This window comes from Dermacentor andersoni, chromosome 3 (genome assembly GCF_023375885.2).
Source record: "Dermacentor andersoni chromosome 3, qqDerAnde1_hic_scaffold, whole genome shotgun sequence".
Lineage (NCBI taxonomy): Eukaryota > Metazoa > Arthropoda > Arachnida > Ixodida > Ixodidae > Dermacentor > Dermacentor andersoni.
This window is the reverse complement of record NC_092816.1, coordinates 188,185,760-188,207,985: the sequence shown is the minus strand read 5'-3', so window position 1 is coordinate 188,207,985 and position 22,226 is coordinate 188,185,760. Positions and strand designations below refer to the sequence as shown.

General features: G+C 47.7%; 1 protein-coding gene across 2 annotated transcripts in view; it reads left to right on the top strand.

Moving 5' to 3' along the window:
- Positions 1-22,226, top strand: part of Nab2 (Nuclear polyadenosine RNA-binding 2) — a 156,100-nt gene that overhangs the window by 23,186 nt on the left and 110,688 nt on the right. For both annotated transcript variants that reach the window (XM_050172740.3, XM_050172738.3), the window contains exons 5-7: positions 707-928; positions 9,889-10,043; positions 21,630-21,787. In XM_050172740.3, coding sequence (XP_050028697.1) covers positions 707-928; positions 9,889-10,043; positions 21,630-21,787 — 535 coding nt within the window. The remainder of the gene's footprint in view (positions 1-706; positions 929-9,888; positions 10,044-21,629; positions 21,788-22,226) is intronic.

Sequence of the window (22,226 nt, the reverse complement as noted above, 5' to 3'; positions counted from 1 at the left end):
CTGTGGCAAAACAAGATTGTGAAACTTTCCTGCCATTGACTGCATTCTGACTACAGGTCCACCCTGCTAAGAAACATTGGTTTAGCAACTGGTAGTGGTGGATGCATAAATATATGAAAACTGCAAAGTTTGGCAAAAGCAGGCACAACACTGAGTATTGAGTAGCTGGCTGTGAGCTGCACGTAGACCCAAGAAGAGCTGTGGGTGCCCCATAAGCCACAGTTTGGGCATTTTTCTCTAGTGCTTATACTGACTTACAATATGCTGCACAATTCGTCTGGACCACAGGGTCAGAAAATATATTCAGGTGTTGACACTGCGCGTGTGAGAGCATCCACTTATGTTAGCCAACGCCCGGATGAGACGGGGACTGCATTTTGCAGCGCCCTCTATGATGGTCCTGACCGAGCTGACCACAATCGAGCCGAACATAATCTGGCTGCGAGTGAGCAGCGTTTTTGCAGGCGTTTGGGGGAGAGTGTCAGCACATCTCTATTGTTCTTACACTGTATACTGGACGGAGCAAGTTCCAGGGTACTTGGCATCTCCATAGTAGTGTTAGTGTCTTCCTATGTGGTATTCCTATGTAGCCTTAGTATCTACGTGGTTTCCCTATGTGGTATACCAGCACAATTGGCATCTCCCTATATGGCTTAGTATACCGGTTCTTGGAAAGAAAGTGTCTTGTGGGCTTTGTGCTTTCTAGAAGCCAAGCAACGTGGCAAGGAGGAGCAGCCGCGTGCGTTGCTTCCTGGTGAGCCCGTACGGCCGGTGCTGCCCCCCCACCTAGACACTACCAGGCAGCAGAAGTCGGAACCAACACCAATCGCACCCACTGTAGTGGTGGCTTCTCCGCCCATCAAAGAGGAGCCATTCCTGCCAGAGTACAGCGACGAGGTCCTTGCCCTGAAAGCAGAACCTGAGCCAGGTGGGTGTGCAGCCGATTTTTATTGCAACCTTATATTGCTCTGTGCACTACCTTGTATCGAACAGGACTGGAGAAGTGCAATCTCTGAGGTATGGTTGTGGCACATGAAAATTATGGAAGGAAGATGCCATTACTGTGCCAGAGTGGCTTTCATCTTTGTCACAGCGAGATACCAGCAAGCACACTTCATTTATGTGAGCAGCCACTCACTGCTGTAGCGCATCGGCTATGACATTGTGTTCCTGAGCTCAGGATCGTGAGTTCCTGGCCTCTACAAATGTGTTCCGACGTGTGTGGAATGCCAAAACTCTTGTGTACTGTGCATTGGGTGCACGGTAAAGAATCCCAGTTTGTCAAAGTTAATCCCGAGTCCCCCACTGCCATGTGCCTCATAATCAAATTGGCGTTTTGACATGTAATATTCCAGAGTAAAATTGTTTAAATGTGAACCCAGTGCAAATGGATCAAATTAGAAGTCTGGCCAATCAGTACCAATCCAACTACCGTATTTACTTAATTCTAACGCGCCCTCAATTGTAATGTGCACCCGTTTTTCGTGACCAAAAATAAAGGGAAAAAAAAAAAACCCGCCCTCGATTGTAACGCGCACCCGTTTGCCGTGACCTGAAAAAGAAAAGTCCTTACAGTACCCAGTACCTAATTCTTTCATACAGAAATACAGCTTTCTCTTATTTGGAAAAAAACAAGATTTAATCCCAATGCACTATAGTTGCGATAAATAAAAAAAGTTGCAGTTTCGCCCGAAAGGCGAAGCATCGATTACGATAGCAAATTAGTAGACAGCTATACTAAAAGTAAGGATAGTAGTTTTATCAGCCGTATAAACTTTTAAACATTCGCTTACTAACTAAATTGAGAAGCGTGGTGTCATGCGCGCATAACCAAACATGAACACGCCTCACTCAATGACCGCGGAAATGCTGGAGTGAGGAAGTGCGGTAGCAGAAGCGAGGGAATTGACCTTTGTGCGGCTTCTCGCTTCGATGCGAACTAAGCGACAAGAACACAGCACAGTGCGCCTAGATGCGTAGACTCTTGTCTTCGTCGCAGATCGCTTTCAAGATAGGGGCCGTGCGGCCGCACCGTACGTAGCAGCCGCCGGTGTAGTACGCCTCTCCTGTTTGCACCAGTCCTGCATGCAAGTTTTTGGAACTCCGAACGCCCGTGATGCGGCCTGATTTGCATCTGTCTCCGCAAACGTGATCGCTTTCCTTTTAATTGTGGCGTTGTGATGAACTCTGCATGTCATTGCAGTCGGCACTTCCATGCTGATAAAGCAAATTCAGGAAATGGGAAGACAGATGGTGCACTAACCTATGCCAAAGGAAGCATTGCCTAAGCACACATACTGCGTACAGCACATGGAGAAAGCTACGGCAACTAGGCTTGAAGTGCGTACCTGGTGGCCATTTTGAAATGCCGATGGTGGTATGGTAACGCAGATTTAGGGTCATACTCGATTCTAACGCACACACAATTTTTGGACCCATTTTATTGGAAATGAAGTGCACGTTAGAATCGAGTAAATACGGTATGTTTGTAGTGCACTTTACCAAGGAGGTTGATTTGGGAGTACTTGTTGGGCTAGCTGGTGATACATAGCTATTAGAAGAGAATAACAGCGTGCAGAGGAAGGAGCCAAGCTGAGTTGGTAGAGGCACTTTTTCTTCCTCTATGTGTTTTTAAATTGCGCTCCTCATCTAATGGCATTGAGTTAGTAAATCAACGTCATGTGGGCAAACTGAGCCAACGTCTCAGTCAAACAATTGAACACGATAATGGTTATCTGCACTATTCAAAAGAATTTATTGTATCGACCAAGATGACGAAAAATTTTGTAGAAATCACGGCAGAATAACATTTTTCAAGCTGTAATATCTCCAGAACGACACAACCAAGCGCCACTGTCTTGGTCTTGTCAGAAAGTGCATTTCTCAGTCTTCGAATTCCCTGCTTCGGATATCTCTTCGATGCATAAACAAGCCACACAAAAAGGAAATGATTGAACGTCATTCTGAAGTCGCCAATTGGATGTGCTCACCACATGACTCCAGTGTTTCGCCATTAGTCCGCCGCTCGCGTCGTCTGCTCTTTGCACTTCACGAGCTATCAATGTCTCGGCCACCTTAATCTCAGCGAGTGTCAAAACGGGTGCCACACGCACATCACAGAAGCATAGCCGATCCTTCCGTTTGTGGACGTGTCAGACCTGCTGCTGAACATTCCAAGCATCGGCGACACAGACTTCGCGGGCAAGCTTTACGTGTGGAATTTTGGACACGTGGCTAAGCCTTTCAGCATTGGTGCTTCTGAATTCGCGATCAAGCCATTTTAGAATTTGCGCATCGGCATCTCTGACTCTAGCAGAGGGCGGCAGAAAGTTAGGTGGGTGGATGAGATTAAGAAGGTTGCAGGGACAACATGGCCACAATTAGTACATGACCGGGGTAGTTGGAGAAATATGGGAGAGGCCTTTGCCCTGCAGTGGGCATAACCAGGCTGATGATGATGAACTTGCTGGAGAGCCTGGGAAACTTAAAAAACGTGATAGAAGACTTGTTAAGTATTGACTGCATAGCTAAATGCGTGCTGAAGGTTCTGACATTCTTGCTTTTTTTTTTCGCAGCACAAATTTTTTGGAGTGCTGTATCTTATGTTACCTTCACATCAAGCACACTTTCGGGGTAGATGAATAGCCATATCATAAACTTCAAAGGGTCAAGATAAGAAACTAAGAATGTCACGACCTGCACTGTAGCCCAAGGAACGTGACAAAAAAAAAATGGAGTCAAAATATGTTAAATGGTCTCAAAGAAATCAGCTCCAAAAACTGAGCAGAAAGGCAGAAAAACAGTTTTGAGAAAACGGCTCTCAATGTTTTGCCTCCTCTTCAGTTCTCTAAAAGGCACCAAATGTGTAGTCTTTGGGGTGTTTTGTGATGTGGGCTTCTTGTACATGTGGCCTCTGGTCTGGTGTGCACCCACCTGCCTGATTGATGGCAATCCACCCACCTGCCTGCACCCACAGGCTGCCTGATTGATGCCAATCCCCAGTACAATCAGTGAGGCATCTTTTTTTCTTCTGGTAGCATTGACCATGTTACTGAATGAAGGCTGAGTGTCAGCAGCCTCCCAAGTCATTTTTACTTGACAATGGCTGTAGAAATTAGAATCAGAGAGCCAGTGATAGGTATGCAGCTGCTAGGTGCTTTGCAGAATTGTACTTTTGTATGATGCCTCGATCACTTCTGCAGCCAGGTGTCTGTGCCAGCCCAAGGGCCCAGTGAACAGAGCTCATGATGAGGTTCTTTTTATGAAGGGGTGTTATGATAGATATTGTTATGAGCTATCGTGACTACATGATAATAGAGTTAATGCGCAATATGCTTGGTTCGCACAGTCCGAGGTGCCGACGCGCGAAATGCCTAGTCGCGGGCTCGAGGAGTCGACCCTCGATGCACTTATTCGCGCAGTCCGGCTTGCCGACGCACGAAATTCCTAGTTGCGGGCTCGAGGAGTCGACCCTCAATGCGCTTATTCGCGCAGTCCGATGTGCGAAATGCTTAGGTGAGGATCCGAGTAGTCCGCGCGCGATATGTATGATCATCGAGTCGGAGACTCCCTATGCGCACAATGCTTGGCCGCGTGTCCGAGGATTACATGTGATGTGTGCTTGGTCACGAATTCTGAAACACCAAGTGCTGAAAGGCTTAGCCGCATGTCTGAGCATTCCGCGCGTCAATCTTGGTCGTGAAGTCCGCGTCGCCGATGTTCTGAATGCTTAACTGCGGGTCTGAGACATTCACAAACACAGGGATCGGCCACGCTACTGCGATGTCTGCATAGCGCCCGCTTTGATACGTCAAGATTACGGACAGTGGAGACGTCCAGACTCGTGAGGTGCAAAGAGCCGAGCAGACGACGTGAGCGCTGGACAAATGGCGAACTTCGTTGGAGTCATGTGGCGAGCGCGGCCAATCGCAGACTCCGGCACGACCTCCAGTCATTTGCTTTTTGTGCGCTTGTTTCTGTATAGAGGAGATAGCTGAAGCGGCAAATTTGAAGATGGAGAAATGTGCTTTCCAACGAAACCAAGATGGCGGCGCTCAGTCGTGCCGTTCCGTGAATATTGTGGCTTGAAAAGCGCAGTTTTTTCTTGATTTCCGCGATATTTTTCGCCACCTTGGCTGATAAAACGGATTTTTTAACGCACTTCTAAATGGTTTATAGTGACGATATTTGGGTGTCAGATAGAAAAAGGGTTATAGAAACTGAAAATGTGATTTTCAAAAAATCAATCTTTTTGGCAATTATTCGCGATGCGAAAGCCGCGTCCCCCCTTAAGCACCTTGAGAGTTAACTTCTTGGGCCCGCTGCTGGGCATTTCATGCATAGGCACCCTGGACTGCGCAACTAAGCAAATCAACCGTCAACTCCTCAGACCAGTGGCTGGGCATATCACTCATCGGCACCTTGTACTGTGCGACTTAGCACATCGAGCATCGACTCCTCAGACCTGTGGCTGGGCATATCACACATCGGCACCTCGGACTGCGCAACTAAGCACATCGACTGTCAACTCCTTGGACCCGCGGCTGGGCATTTTGCGCATGGGCACCTTGGACTGCGCGATTTAGCACGTTGAGCGTCAACTCCTCGGACCCGCGGCTGGGCATATCACACATCGGCCCTTTGGACGATACGACTAAGCACATCGAGCATCGACTGCTGGACCTGTGGCTGGGCACATTGCGAATCGGCACCTGGGAATGTGCGACTAAGCACATTGAGCATCAACTCCTCGGATCCACGGCTGGGCATATCGCACTTCGGCACCTCGGGCTGCGCAACTAAGCACATCGAACATAGACTGCTGGACCCCTGGCTGGGCATATCGCATATCGGCACTTGGAATTGCCCGACTAAGCACATCGAGCATCGACTGCTGGACCCATGGCTGGGCAACCGCAAATCAGCACCTGGGACTGTGCAACTAAGCACATCGAGCGTTGACTCCTTGGACCCGCGACTGTGCATATCACACATAGGCACCTCGGACTGCTCAACTAAGCACGTCGAGTGACGACTCCTTGGACTAGTGGCGGGGCATATTGCACATTGGCACCTGGGACTATGCAACTAAGCACATCAAGCATCTATTGCTGGACCCGTGGCTGGGCATATCATACATTGGCATAAGGGACTGCGTGACCAAGCACATTGAGCATTGACTGCTGGACCCGTGGCTAAGCATATCGCATATCGGCACCTGATACTGTGTGACGAAGCACATTGAGCATTGACTGCTGGACCCGTGGCTAAGCATATCGCACGTTGGCACCTGATACTGTGTGACGAAGCACATTGAGCATTGACTGCTGTATCGCACGTTGGCACCTGGAACTGCAATACGTAGTACATTGAGCATTGACTCCTTAGATCCATGGCTGGGCATTTCACGTATAGCCACCGCTGACTGCGTAACTACCATATTTACTCGAATGTAATGCGACCACGATTTAACGTGAGGGTATGCTTTCCACTCAAGCTAAAAAAAACAACTAATAAAACCATGAATATAACGCCAGATGAAAGGAAGAAGAAATGGTACCTTTATTCAAGAAATCACAGTTAGGAGACAAGTTCTCTTGGGAGATCCTGTTCAAAGATAGTTTCACTTCTGCAAAATTTCGAGTGACCCGTCACCAAAAACTTCCGCGACAAGTGTTTTTGGCGCTGTGCCAAGCTCGCTGTCGGTGCCAGGAGTGTTGTCAGCTGTAAACTTTGAGGGGATCGGTGCCGGGACGAGCCAAGCCTTGTGAAAGCAATACTATCTCGGAAAGTGATCGTCTGAGAATCATATCATCTTCGACCTTGTTTGAGATTAACTACTTCTTATGAGGCCGCAAAACCATTTCATTCGGGGAATTACCAGGTCAGTACAAGGTCCACAGAGCCCTTCCAGCCGGCCTCGGACTTAAAGAGGGCCTTCTGTTGGTCTTGCCATCCATTAATCATTGAATTGTTGACGTTGAGCCGTCGAGTCATGGTGGAGTTTCCCACCCTCTCGGCCATCAAAATTGCTCATCTCTCAAAGCTCTCGAAGTGGGCATCATACCGAATGTGCTACTTGCCATAACGTCATGAATAAACGGAGTTGAAGTGCGAAAGACCACATTGTGCTGCAGCACTTTAACCGTAACACCATTTACAAGCAGAGTGAAAATGGCTTCGATTCCAACCAAAACCAAGTTTTGACTTCGATCGACTTGTTTACAGATTGGATCGAGACGTACAGGTTGCCAACATAACAATAAAAACTGCGAGATTTAGGATATTTCTTCTAAAATGGTCAACTTTGCCATTATTTGCTTTAACCCGAGGGTCGAGTTCAAGGAACGAAAGTCATGAAAAAAATGCGCATTATAATTGAGTAAATATGGTAAGCACATTGATCGTCGACTCCTTGGATCCGTGGCTGGGTATATCGCACATCGGCACCTTGGACTGCATGACTAAGCACATTGAGCATCGACTCCTCAGACCCGCGGCTAGGCATTTTGCAAGTCAGCACCTCAGATCTACAGCCAAGCACATCACGTGCTGACCCATTTATCATGTTGTCACAATATCTCGTAACAACATCTGTCATACCACGCCTCCTGAAGAGAACCTCATCCTTAACTCTGTTCACTAGGCCCCTTGAGCTTGCACATACACCTGGCTGCAGAAGAAAGGCACCAGTACAAGGTGGAAAAGCACATAGCAGCTGCATTGCTGCCAATCTATCAGCGGCTCTTTTGAGAGCCTTCGTTCAGTAATACAGCCTATTCCAGCAAAACAAAATAATGCTTCACTGATCTCACTGGTTGGAGAAGTATGGGAGAGGCCTTTGCCCTGCAGTGGGCATAACCAGGCTGATGATGATGATGATGATGATGATGATGATGATGATGATGATCTCACAGGAGATGCTGTCAATGAGGCAGTCTGCAGGTACCACACTAGAACTATATTCAAACCCACTATGAGTTCTGCACCTCACTTGGTTTGAAAGCAAGGCGCCATGCTCTTTGTAGAGAAGCAGTAAAAAATGCAATACAATAACAAGGGGAGGATGAAGGCATACCACACCAGAGGCCACATGTCCAACAAGCCCTGCGTCGCAAAAATGCAATTGTTCGACCCTGCCTATCGGAACTGCTTCCAGATATAATAGAACATTTTTAAGTTGCCACACTGTTACAAAGAACTCATTGAACCTGATCATGGTAAAAGCACGCGAAGAAGCAGAACAGAAACACAAATATAAAATTCAAACAGCGCTAAACGACAGGACCAGAATGAGGAGGAGACAAACACGGCGCTGATTTTCTTTCGCACGCATTGTACCTGCCTAGCAATCTACCCTTTATGCAGCAATGCCATTTCTTTCGCTGACAAGATTATAGATGTTTTGCTAACGCAACTATTAGATTTTCTGATGATATGAAATGCTTCAGTGACTTCTCTGGTAGTCTTGTCACTATGAAAAAATAACAATTTTGTATCGTCAAAGAAAGGTACGCATTTACAAATACTGCAATGCTTTGCCAGGTTAGTGTCTTTTTTTGTCTAATGAATTGCCATGCTCCATTAGTCTAATATTGATGCAACGGCCTGTCTGGCCTATGTACGTTTGGCCACAAGATAAAGGAAAGGACGCTGTGGCTAGTAGCAGCAGCCCTAAAGTGCGCAGCAATAGATTTCGATTGCTGGTGGATTACTTGGTTGATAGCCGTTTGCGCGTCGTACAATCTGACCAAGAAGGTTACTTTGTTGTACTTTCTGAGGAACAGTTTTCAAATAAGGCGCTTGAGGCAATAGGCAAACATTTTAAAGTCAGCGCCGTGTTTGTCTCCTCCTCACTCTGGTCCTGTCGTTTAGCGCTGTTTGAATTTTATAGTTACCATGCAACACCAACTCGCCCAATCCGCTGCCCTTCTGCAGAAACACAATGCGTGAAGTACCAAAGCACGGAAGCGCAACCAAACCGAGTGCATGGCAGCGTGTGCCCCACTCGAGTCCAACCACGACAATGATACAGCCTTCAAGATGAGTGAGCGACTGCTGCACACGTATTTCGGAAGCTATGAGCGTTTTCAAAGCATGCCTTTAGGTATGAGGCATACAGCATAAACAGCATGACACAGGGTGTGCACTTGCGCATGGGTTGGTGCAATACCAAATGCCACGATGGTGTCACTCTATTTTCGCACAATTGTCTGTATGCCACTACATGCATTACACTTGTTTCAATGATTTGAAACGACCATCTACGTCCTGCCGCCATGGGAACAACGGCCGCTCAAGCATTCCTATCCCTGTGACCCGAGTTGGCGAGAACGCTGCACCATGTGCTGCCATCACGCAGTGTTACTAATAATGGGCAGTTACTATGGCATTATCAGAAGATCACGGTTCAGTGGCACTACATTGACATGTTGGCTGTTGCTGATAATGCTTCGCAGAGATGTTTTACCTTTCGAACAATTTCGGAGCACTATTGATGGGTTCGTTATAAACGGCTTCAACTGCAATTGAGACAAAAAATCTTGAGGCTCAGGTGATCAATGTGTCAGCCTTTGTCACCGTTTGAGAAAGAGCTCGATTATCTGTCAAGAGTGCACCATGTGGCATTCACTGGGAATGCCACATCTGTACAGCTTACTTCTATCATTGTTCTTGGTTTTGCCTTCCTCTTGTTCGTGTTTGTGTTTTGCTTGGTTGTCTAGTGTGTTACATCATCAAATGAGGCATGTATGAAGTGTGTTTTGGTTTTCAGTAGAATTTAGCCAGATAAAAATGTGCGTCTTCATCCCTCTAGTGTCCTCTGTCCCATGTTTTACTCCCTGGCTACCACAACAGCCCGTCTTAGCTTTGTGTGCCCTTGTTGTGCAGACGACGATCTTGCTGACGACCTGCGTGCCATCGTGGAGCAAGCACCAGCAACACGGCAGAGGACAGCTAGCAGTGGAGCGGGCAGCAGCAGCAGCGTCTCCCTGGTGCGACCGATTCCCAGGATGTCTGCGCCCGAACAGACATTGACGTCTAAGGTGTGCAAGGCATGCAGACCACATCCAGCTGAAGCTTTAGCTATATTCGTGATTTCGTATGTCATGTGCAAGAGGGCTGTGGAGGCTATTTGCCTCTTGTGAGACAGATGGCGGCACTTCGAACAATGCTCTTGTGGCATTTGACAGAGGGCTCATCTTTGTCATTTACAAAGCTCTGGCCAGAATAGCTGCATTTTCATGTGTTTCCTCGCGCTCTGACTGCATGCTCCCATAACATGACGCTCTCCGGTTACTATCTGTATATTTAATTCGTTAGAAACCAGCTGTGGTTCCTTAGTGGCTAAAGTGTTCGGCTGCTAAGTACGAGGTCGCGGGATCGAATCCTGGTCACGGCAGCCGCATTTCGATGGGGGCGAAATGTGAAAAGACCCGTGTACTTAGATTTAGGGGCGCATTGCAGAACCCCAGGTGGTTCAAATTTCACGAGTCCCCGACTACGGCGTGCCTCATAATCAGATTGTGGTTTTGGCACGTAAATCCCCATAATGTAATTTTTTTAATGCATTGGGGGGCATTCTTAGGGTGCTTCACACACTTTTTGGGGGCTACTTACCTACCTACCTACCCACCCACCTGCCTACCTATCTACCTACCTACCTACCTACCTACCTACTTACCTACCTACCCGCCCACCCACCCACCTACCTGTATGTACGTACTTACGTATGTATGTATGTATGTATGTATGTATGTATGTATGTATGTATGTATGTATATGTACCTGTGTATTTAATTCTAGCGGGTCATTCAATATCTTCAATGAAGAAAAGTAGCATAACTGACTGTACAATCAATAAATATTTAATTACTATGTAATCGTGATGGGTCACTATAAAATGTACAGAGACATTCTCCCACCTTGACTTGCTTCCTATGAAGTCTCCAGCACCTTGACATAAAATTATGTAAATTTCACACATTGATCGACAGTCTATCATAATTCGTGACTGAGGGGCTATGACAGCCTTGTCAGTCATCTCCTCATGCATAACAGCTACATCCATGCAAACGAACTCGTTGATGCTGAGGCCACCTGGAACTTAGTTTTCCATGGCACATAGTTTACTCCTCACCCCATGCGTTGCTCACCGATGGCGGCACTGTTATCGAGTGCGCCTTTAAGCAAATCTTCCTCCGGTGCTGCTGGATCAGCGCATGATGCCTGCTGAGTAGCAATGAAGCCGGCATGCTTAAAACAATTTGCATTCATGGCCGGACATGTCGCAACCCATGCGGCAGCCACCATCTCAAGTGCCATGAACAAGTCCGTGTCAGTGGGACGCTTGACTTGGAGGTTCAGCAGCAAGTGCTGAATCAGCCTCTCTCTGTATGGGTACTTTACGCTGTGAACAATGCCTTGGTTCAATGGCTGCAGCACAAGAGTGCAGTTTGTAGGGAAAAAAACAAAGTTGACATTTACTATCTCCAGCTCATAAATTTGATGGGCACTGCAAATATAAAAGAAAGGCACATTCACCTGCCTGTCTTCTGCGTGTCTGCATCAAAGGCCTCGAGCTAGCTGCCAAATATGGCCCTGGTCATTCATGACTTCAGGTTCACTGTGTAAGGAGCAGGCAGCATATGATTGCCCTTGAAGCAGTGGCTGTTTGTCTATGCCATCCATGTTAGCGCGCAACACGATTGTCACACACCGTTTGCCATTTTTCCCCCATGGCATTTCTGGCTGTGTCCTCAATAAAGACATTTTGTAGAATAAACCCGTCTCATCCATGTTGTAGGTGTCGGGGGGCTTGTACTGGTGAAGTACTTTGTTGGTCAGCAGTCACAACGACATTGTCATTGAGTCAATGGTTGCTGCCTCCTCGGAAATGACTTTGCCCACTGTTTCGTGGCGGGCTTTGAAACGGCCCAACCTGCCAGTGCTTGCCTTAACATTATCGTCCGATCATGCACGCAAAGTCCAGTGCCTTCTGCTAAGTCTGGGAATGCTGCAGCAGTCACTGTTTTCAGGGTGTCTACCAACCGTGAAAACTGGGAATTCTCGGATTTTGAGTAGTCTGGAAAAAGTCAGGGAAAACTCAGGAAATTTGGGCCTCTATCAGGGAAAATTAGGGGCAATTTTATTGAAAGGGTCGAAAGTTGTGGTAGTGCTGGCTAGAGTAGCAGACAGGAATCGTAATGAATCGTCTTTTATGCCCTGTCGTTGGCAGGAGGAGTTGCCAGTGTATAGTCAACGAGCGACTTTCCGGATTCCTGATAATTTGGACGGCTTCGCGGCAACGCCACGTACCCCATAGAGTCAACGTATCAGAACGTGTGAAATTTCCGACGCAAGAACTCTTTGCCGTGACCGCAGGTCCGAAACGGCAATAATCAAAGGCACCACCACTGCCGTTTTGATTACTTCGCCACCTCGAACCGGCACTCTCGCACGCAGATCCGCTGGCACCCGTTGCCGCCACTGCTGCAACGCTAGGTCTAGCTGCTTCGACGTTCGCTATGAAGCTTCTTGCCGTTGGGTGCCGAGTTTTTTATTGAAAGAATTAGCTGCTGTCAGCAATGGCACGGACTCCACCATTGTGGTCCTCGCGATTGGCTTAGAAACTTGGAAAACACGGTGCGTTGCATAATGCCGGTTCCTGAAAGTCAGCTTCGCCTCTGTACAGAAATGCTACTTGGTAAAGCTTACGGAAAAGTATAGCAGTGAAGCATAACAAGCGTGGGAAGGGGCTATTGCCACGGAACACAGTATGTATTCCTTAATTATACACGCGGGCACCCGGTGTTTCCTGTCACAGTACGAGCACCGAATTTTCGGACGTTTTCGTGGCCCCTAGGGAGTTCGAAAAATCGGTCGTGGACTGTGCAACTGATAAGAAGCTTCAAATGGTCCTTGGGGCGAACGAGTGGCGGAAGGCGGGCAGGTACAGAAGTGCCCTACGCATTGAGGAATAAACAAGAAAGGAAGCTTGCTGCCGCCGTTTTGAAGGAGCTTGAGCTCAAAAAAAGTTTTGGCTGATGCCGAGATGCAGGTGTCCCTCATCCAAACCAAAATAAACTCTTTACAGCAGTGAAACACAACACTTGGGTGTCGTGCGTGGGCTGAGAGTATGTCAGGACTGTTAAGGTTGACTTACGAGCTGTTGAGAGAGAATCTCAATTGTGACAGAGTTCGGGCCTTATCCCACTGCGGTTGCTATCAGTTGATAGTGTGGGGTCTCTCACCCATACTCTTGGGACGAAGGAACGACAACCCAGTAGTGCAAACAATCACAAGGGCATTTATTGCACCTTTCATAGATGAATGCCTGCTAGCCAAGTTGCTATCCGCAAAGCATGCCGATGGGCGCGCGACAAATCTAGAAGTCCGACTCACCGCGACCGGATAACGAGCGAATATGTTCGACCCATGCTGGATCCTAACGCCTAATCGTTCACGTGTACAGTCACGCGAACGGTGGTGCGTTCCAAGGCGGCCACGCGAGGCGGTCTCGCAGAAGCATAGGTCGGCGCACGCGCGGTATGGCACGTCCGCACTGCTTGCTCTCCCGAACCTAAGAGCAAGCGCCTTGTCTTTCGGGGCCCAAGTAACCCCGCCTGTCGGCGGCGTTAGCAGCGCTACACTTGCGCCCTCTCTCGTACTGCGCCTCAACCACTCCGACCGCCGCGGGCGCCTGGCCACGCGGCGAAGCCGGATTACTGGAGACGCGCCATGTGGGAAAACAACATATCAGGGGACGCGTGAGAGTCTCGCATCCCCACATGCCCCCAACCTTAAATCACTACATATTCCGGCAAAACATGTCACACGCTCTAACATCAACGCGTGCTTCGCGAACAAGGTAGTACATGCAACATTGGCCCCGCTGAGGAAATGTCCACACGCTGTCCATAACATGCAAGCCGATTTGTCCCTGGGTACACTGCTGGCGTCCGCCGGTCACAGCAGCAGCTTTGCAGACTCGACGGCACGATTACAGGCCATGACTCCGGAACGATGACGCAGTAGTCGGTACGAGCAAGCGTCGCTCGTGCCAATGCGCCCTGCTGGCAAGAGCTGCTGTAGCTGTCGGTGACCACCAACTCTTTTGTCCGCCGCCGAGGGTTGTGAGCTGGATGCAGGAGGCTGCCGAAGTCGCTGCGCCGAACTGGCCACAACATCACCATCGCCTGGGGTGACTCGATCGTAGTCCGGGGCAGCAGCGCAGACGATGTGCAGGTGACGGCAAACCAGGGGTGACTCCAATCACGCTGCGTACACTCAACACACTCGGCAAACACTAAAGTAGTGCAAGGGAGAGGAATTCTGCATGCGCATCGCCCACGTGGTACGATGTTCGACTCGGCTAGAAAAAGATCGGGCAGCTACTCAGATGCGAAGTTCACGTGAACGAAGCTCGCTTCCTTGAGTCGAACGAGTAATTTCAATTCGTGCGAGGCTAAATAGAATGAGGGAAGCAACTTGCAACACCTCAACGCCACGGTCCACCAGGTTGTGTCCCTCCACGTGCAACAGGCAGCTTCGTAAAGCCTTAGGCCTAAAGCGTCGCTACCCTGACAACAACCGGCATCCAAAAACAACACCTAAAATGAGCGCAAAACAGGCAGCCGCGAGGAGACGTCAGCTCTGTTAGGTGGTCCTACCCCGCTCGGTGCACACAGCATCCGAGTAGACGGCGCCCACCGTCCCAGACGGTGTCGGAGCGCCAGGTGCCAGGCCGCAATACCAGTCAGCCTGTAGTGGCACCCGTGGCCTGCGGCCACCCGGCTCCCAGAGCCGCGACTTTATCAGAGTCAAAGAAATAGAAGAAGCTATTTACATAAGAAATTCGGACCACTCACGAGGCTTCCGTACTCACTCGCTTCAGGCTTGCGAAAGCTCCGCGGGCGCTAAGCCTCGCTCTCCCAGGATGCAGAACACCTGGCTCTCGTACAGACGAATGTTGTTAAAAAAAAAAAAACACTTGCGAAAAGGCTTAGCATGTTGACATGTTCAAACACAGTTCAGCCATCGTCGCCTCGCTCAAGAAAGCACGCCGCCAACACTAACGATCAAAATCCACGCTAGCCCTACGCTTCGGTTCAAACAAAGGTCTCGAACGAAGCAAAACTGTTAAATCTATCGTCCGATGCCCCAAGAGGTCCACGTTGGGGAGCCAGATGTGGGGTTCTCACACCCATGCTCTTGGGACAAAGGAACAACAAACCAGTAGTGCAAACAATCACATGGGCATTTATTGCACCTTTCATAGATGAATGCTTGCTAGCCGAGTTGCTATCCGCAAAGCATGCCGATGGGCGCTCGACAAATCTAGAAGTCCGACTCACCGCGACCGGATAACGAGCGAATATGTTCGCCCCATGCTGGATCCCAACGCCTGGTCGTTCGCGTGTGCGGTCACGCGAACGGTGGTGCGTTCCAAGGCGGCCACGCGAGACGGTCTCGCAGAAGCATGGATCGACGCACGCGCGGCACGGCATGTCTGCACTGCTTGCTCTCCCGAACCTAAGAGCAAGCACCTTGTCTGTCGGCGCCCAAGTAACCCCGCCTGTCGGTGGCGTTAGCAGCGCAACACTTGCGCCCTCTCTCGTACTGCGCTTCAACCACTCCGACCGCCGTGGGTGCCAGGCCACGCGGCGAAGCCGGATTGCAGGAGACGCGCTGTGCGGGAAAACAACATATCAGGGGACGGGTGAGAGTCGCACATCCCCACAATAGAAATAGCTCATATTAGAAAATATTTGCTTCTGTATGCATCTCCTTTTTATTCGTATTTGATAATGTCCAACCCCATTTGCAATTTTTTTCGAAGACACTTTATTTGCTGTGCATTTTACTAACCCCTGCCTTCTATTCTCATTTTGAATAACATAAACACTGCTCCTTAGTATTCAAATTGGATTAAGTCGCTTTATTTTTTTTCGTGTGCTTACCAGAGAGTGACAGCATCAGGCTATATGGTTTCAGCCCGTCTTGACATAAAACATAGTTCTGCATCACTCAGGGAAATTTGCAATGGCACTCAGGGAAAACCTGGAAAACTCAGGGAATTTGTAAATGTCAACTTGGTAGACACACTGGTTTTGTTCTTGGCACTTGCACCATTTCCGAGTGCGCCTAAAATGGAGGCCTTGATTTTCAGAATTGTACACAGCAAGTTGCCCACAATTCAAAATTCATTGGAGATCTCCATCTTCTTCCTGTCCTTTTGAACCTTGGCAATAATTGCAGCCCTATCTTGTAGCATAAAAAATTTCCCACTTTTTGTCTGAAGGTGGCATCTTGGCAGGCTAGCAAAGCAGACGGTCCGATTGCCAGGCACACAACTGATGCCCTCTAGCACCAACTGCACACACTGACCACACTGCGCACACATGATCATGTGCACAGTGCGCAAAGCACAAAGTCAGACAAACCGTCATCGGTGGCTTCACGTGTGGTTGTGGATTTGGCTAATCATCAATTATGGATGAGAAACCATGCAGGCAGTATCCGTGCTGTTAGCCCATACCACGATGGCACGCAAGATATAAATGTGCCTGCTGTGATTTAGCCTCTGCTTTATTTTGTCTTCTCTTTATTTTTATCTTTACAGTAAACTCCCTTTAAGATGAACTTGAAGGAACTGGGAAAGTTTATTTGTCTTACCAGAAGAATAATTATGATTCTGATTCTTATCCAAATATCTTGCTTCAAAACGGTTAATGAAGTAGGCATACAATGGGGGGAAAATGTCATGAAAAGCATTTGTTTAGCTGAATTTAATAAAGAACTGCCTTGAAGTGATACTCTTGCTTGGTCTCATCCAGTACGTGATGGATGTTTGTCACTTCTCTGCAAATAGGTGAGCAGCCACAAATGACGTCATCTCACCTAGTGACCTTAAATATCCTTCTGTGCCTTCTTGCTGCTGGAAAAATTTCACTAGGGAGTTCAGGCAGGCTTCTGTTGCCTCACCGGTCATAGTTTCAACCTCCGAGCTGGCGAAATTATGAAGGAGTACACAAGTGCACGGCAAAGCAACGCCACCTAAAGAACAGTGTTAGGTGACGTTGAGCGAAGTGGGGAAGGAGAAACGAGGCAAAGTGTCGTGAAGGAGGAAAGTAGGCAGAGGTGCACTGGGTTGACCTCCTCTAGCAGTTGCTACAGATTTTGTTTGCGATATGGACGTACCAGGTTCGTCTCATGATAACATATCCAATTTTCTCATGTGCCATATTCAATTCTGTACGATAAGACAGACCCTGAATACAAAGACGCGAGTACGCCAATATTAAGCGTAAAGCTATTCTTGGGCAGTTTCAGAAAATAAATAAATGAAATGAAATGACGATGACACCCAGTACCTCATTCTCCTTCATCTTTTGAACGCGGCGATGCCACAACAGAAGGGAGCACACCAACATGATTATGATCAGCGGCAACGTCTTTCCGCGGCCTCGGAAATTTCGGTGGCAGTAAAGCCTAGTGCCACCATCAAGCTGGTGGGAAAGCAAATCCACTTCCCTTCCGCCTTTCCGCGTGCTCCCATGCTTCCTCCCCTCGCCCTCCCTCTCAACTCCGTCACCTTCAACGTTCTCCGCATCCGCAAGCCTCCATGGTGGCGCCATCAGCCCCGCCGGTCCAGTGCCAGCTTAGCCTGCACCCTGAAGTTTCATTTTCTGCCGTTATCAAGAAGCGAGCTTTGGCCAGCGTGGGCAGTTTCGTGGTCCTCACTTATTGTGTGCTTGCGTGTCGCAATATTTCATGACTCGCACCATTTGTGCATCGTGCTATGGTGCACGAATACTTAAGAAGCAAGTCTTTCTTTTCATTTGAACAAATGTTTTCGCCCCTTCAAATTTGAATTATCGAAATTTGACTGTACTTTAAGGAAATGACAATGAAGCATTGGATTGGAGGAGGTGTGAGCGAATCTTTGTTCTCATCTTTAAAAATATCAGTGATCTTTTTCTAGACGTTTGTCCAGCCGGGACGCATCTACTTCATCTCAAGAGCTGCAACATCTGGCAGCAAGTCGCAGATATTGTCGCGGGCACATACTGCCAAATCTTGTCAACGGTGCACAACACATCCGCGTAAGTCGGAATGGACATGTAAGTGGGAACAAACTGACAATTCGGAAACTAGTTCTCTTCATGGACTGTCCTCGTCAGAGATGGAAACAGCTTTTCTTGGGCAATATTCTTGGGCAAACCCTTTCGGAGATAGTTTCACTTTCGGAAAATGTTGCGTAACACCTGCACCAAAAGCATCCCTAACAAGTGTTTTTGGCACTGTCCCAAGCTCGTTATCAGTGCCAAGAGCACTATCAACCGCATACTTCGAGTGGTTTGGTGCCAGGACGAGTCGAGTCTCGCGAAAGCAAAACTATCTGCTTTAGTGATCGCATGAGATCATGTCACCTTCGGGCTTGCTTGGGATTAAGTACTTCTTAAGACGCCGCACAACCATTTCATTCGAGGGCGTTACCAGGTCACTACGAGGTCCACAGAGTCCTTCCGACTGGCCTCACACTTAAAAAGGGCCTCCTGTTGGTCCTGCCATCTGCGAATTGTTGATGTCGAGCCGCTGAGCCACGGTGGAGTTTCCTTCCTTCTTGGCTATCAAAATTGTTCCTCTCTTGAAGCGAGCGTCATATTGAATGCGCTAAGTTGCCATAGCGTCACAAATAAGTGGAGCCAATGTGTGAAAGACCATGGGGTACTGTAGCACCGTAACTGTAACACAAATACAGCGAATATGGTGCTGATTCCAACCGAAAACAAGTTTTGACTTCAGTCGACTTGTGTGTGGATTGGATCGAGACGTAAAGGTACAAGTTGCCAAAGTAATGCTAAAAACCGCAGAATTTCGGGTATTTGTTTTAAAATTGCGAATTTTACCGGCATGTATTTGAATGTAACGCAAATGTAACCCATCATCAGCCGGCTGCAATGTGCTCACATGCCAGCCTGTGTCTTTTTAGGGCTTTTTTTTCCTCAGGCAGTACCAGTGAGGCGCCATATGAGGCAGGGTCGGGGTAAAATTGCGTCATGTAATCAAGGTTTTCAACACATTATTTCTATGGAGGTTCTGCCAGGACTGAACCAATTCATCGTAAAAAGCGGGTCATCATACGACCAGTGCAACCTCGCTTATGCGAGGTTCCACTGTAGAGACATAAGGGGGGCGCGGTCGCGAACAGTAGCTGCCCACTGGAGCAGCTTCCCCGCAATACTTGCCCACTCACCTCATGTGAAAATGCCGCCATGAACTAGTTTCCTATTCCGGCATCAGGAAATCTTGCTGGTGATCGCATGCTGCATTGACAATTATCGCTGCCAAATTGCAAAAAGGATCTTCAGCTATTTGTCTTACAGCATGTGGGGTTGCACGCCTCTAATATTAACCTATTTTATATATAACCTACCATATTTACTCGAATAATGATCGCACTTTGTTGTAAAAAAAAATTGACACAAATTCAGGGGTGCGATCATTATGCGGGTTAAATGTCCTGCAAAAAGAAAAAATTTTTTTTTCATCCCCATTTGCTGCGGAATGACAACAGGTCAACAAATAGGAGGCTGCAGCTGTATGTAGTACGGACACCAAAACAAAAATGTCGGCCGGCAAAGCAAGCTGAACGCACCAAACACGATTTCTTTTCTTCGCGTGAGTACATTACATGCATTGAAACAGTTTCTTCCGTATCAGTAATGAATAATATCGTTAATATCGGTAAGTTTGCGGCAATAACTTAGCCATGTCCACTTTGAGGGGACACAAACAGATGGGCGCGCTTAGCTGCCAGTGACATAGAAACACATGGCGGGCATGCTGCGGAAACTGCGGCATTTGTCTTCACTACTATCCTAATACGGCATGTTTCCGCTAAAGGTGGGCAAATGTCTTAGCTGTGTTACAAGCGTCGGCGTATGAACAGGGTACACTTCTAACATATCAGTGTAAACGGTGGCTGCTATCGTTGCCGCTTAAGATTTGTTGTGTGCCCACGAGTGCAGATGAGAAGAATCGAAAGGCGCCTTTTTTTTGTTGTTGTTGACCACAACCATTATGAAGCCTATGCATAATAAAGGCAAGTTTGGTTGTACCTTTTTTTTTGTCATGGAAGTGCGAAAAGTGATGAAAGGAATGAAATGGGGCATCTGCTTAAGAATGTTTGGTGCTTGCAGACTGCTTGGTTTGTCTTGAGTCGTTTGCGTAGCATTCAACAGATGGTAAGCGTGATCATTATTAGCTAGACTTGGCACACGACATATCGCTGCGGCAAGTTCGGGGTGTGATCATTACACGGGAAATAACAAAAAAGCTAATTTTGACGACAATATTCAGGGGTGCGATGATTACGCGACTGCGATCATTATGCGAGTAAATACGGTATTGCGCACCTCTAATAGGTGATAACCCAAATGTGCCACTCTTCCCTGCTGCAGCGGCGCATATTGAGCATCCCGCTTTGCTCTGGTGGCATCGTAGCCAGCATACTCTGGCGTCGCCTACCGTCTCGATTTCGTTTCAGTTCTCTGTTGCCATCTTAAAACATTACGAAATGGGAAAATTACTTATGGAGGGTATCAAGAAAATAAACAGGCGCTTACAATAAACATGCTTTTATTTAATGAATTAATCAACAAATCCTCTTTACATTTTGCACTAAAGTAGTGCGAAAGCTGCAATTTTTGCCATCTCGTGACTGATTAGGGCTCACAGCAGCGAAGGCCTCGCGACTTGATTCGCAGCGCAGCCGCGGCACTTGTCTTCAGCCAAGACATGCTTTTCACTACCCCACGCACATCCCAATTATTTTTTCTTCACTGAGATGGTCGCTAACAGATTGTCTGTCCATTGCGATGTAGCTGGCACTTTTCACCCTCGACAGCTTCTGCCACGTTTGGAACATTATGCTTGAAGTCATTGCACTGAGTCAAAATGAAAGTACTGTTTGCTGCGATTGCTACAAACAAAGTTGCAGTCACTATCGACGTAATCGTGGACAGTGGCCGCACTGGCCAATGTATGCACTGAGTCAAAACGAAACTACTGTTTGCTGCAACTGCTACGGACGAAACGGCAGTCACTGTCGACACGATTATACATGGTGACCACGCAATTCTGAAAAAATTTCACTAACCTGCTGTTATGCCCGCCGGTAAAACGCAGAACTAGCCACTAAGAGTTCCGACGTTCCTATTGTTCATGCACAGTTGACACTAATGTCTACGGCGATGCAGACTCCGCCACTACGGTTCGCTTGGATGCTAACGCCATTTTAGCTCTTGCCAAGCTCCGAGGGTTGTCGGAATTAACCGATGTGCGGCCAAATACGTCCGAATTGAGAGTTTGATTTTATTTTTGCCTGCCTGGTCCAGTAGACGAGTCTGAATTATCCAATTTTCCAAATTAACAAGTGTCAAATTAAGTAGGATTTGCTGTAGAAGGTTAATGTGGAATAGCAACAAGCCCAAACTTGTATTGCATAAAAACATATTCCCTTGTGCCGTCCTTTAAGTTTTGCAGCAGACCACTGGACATTGGGCAAAATCTCTTCAACATTGATTGGGTGGAGTGTAGTGACAGTTGTGTGGTGCACCTTGCAGGAACGGCCAACCAAGAAGTCGGTGGTGGCGCCAGCTGCCGTCGTGCGCCGGAAACCGCACTTTCTGAGTGAGGCGGAGGAGGACGACGAGGAGGAGTACGACCCGAGCAACCCGTCGGTGGGCTCCATCGCCAGCGTGGTTAAGGTCTCTGAGAGGAGGTGAGTGGGGCTCACAAGAGGATGGCACCGAGCTGGAATCGAGGAGATGCAGCCTTTTTTACAAAGCTCTCAAATAAGCACTGATGCACCACTTTCACAGTCGTAAAGACTCTACCGTGCAGTTCTCGCATGCAAAAGGATGACACTTGGGAAAGTCTGAAGGGTGGCAAACATTTGATAAATGTTTTAACTCTCCCTAAAGTGAGGAAAATGGTGGTTTTTTTTTTGTAGGCTACACTAGATTTCTTTTTTTTTCTGAACTATTGCACTTAATATTTTATGCAATTATGCAAGCAAAGCAGAATTAATCCGCTTTTGAGGCATGGTACTTTTATACACAAGATTTATGTCATAAAAAAGGAACTTCTAAAAAACAAGATTTTAGAATAAATTTGAAGAGAAATTCTCGAGATATGCTTGTATATAAAAACAGAAAAAA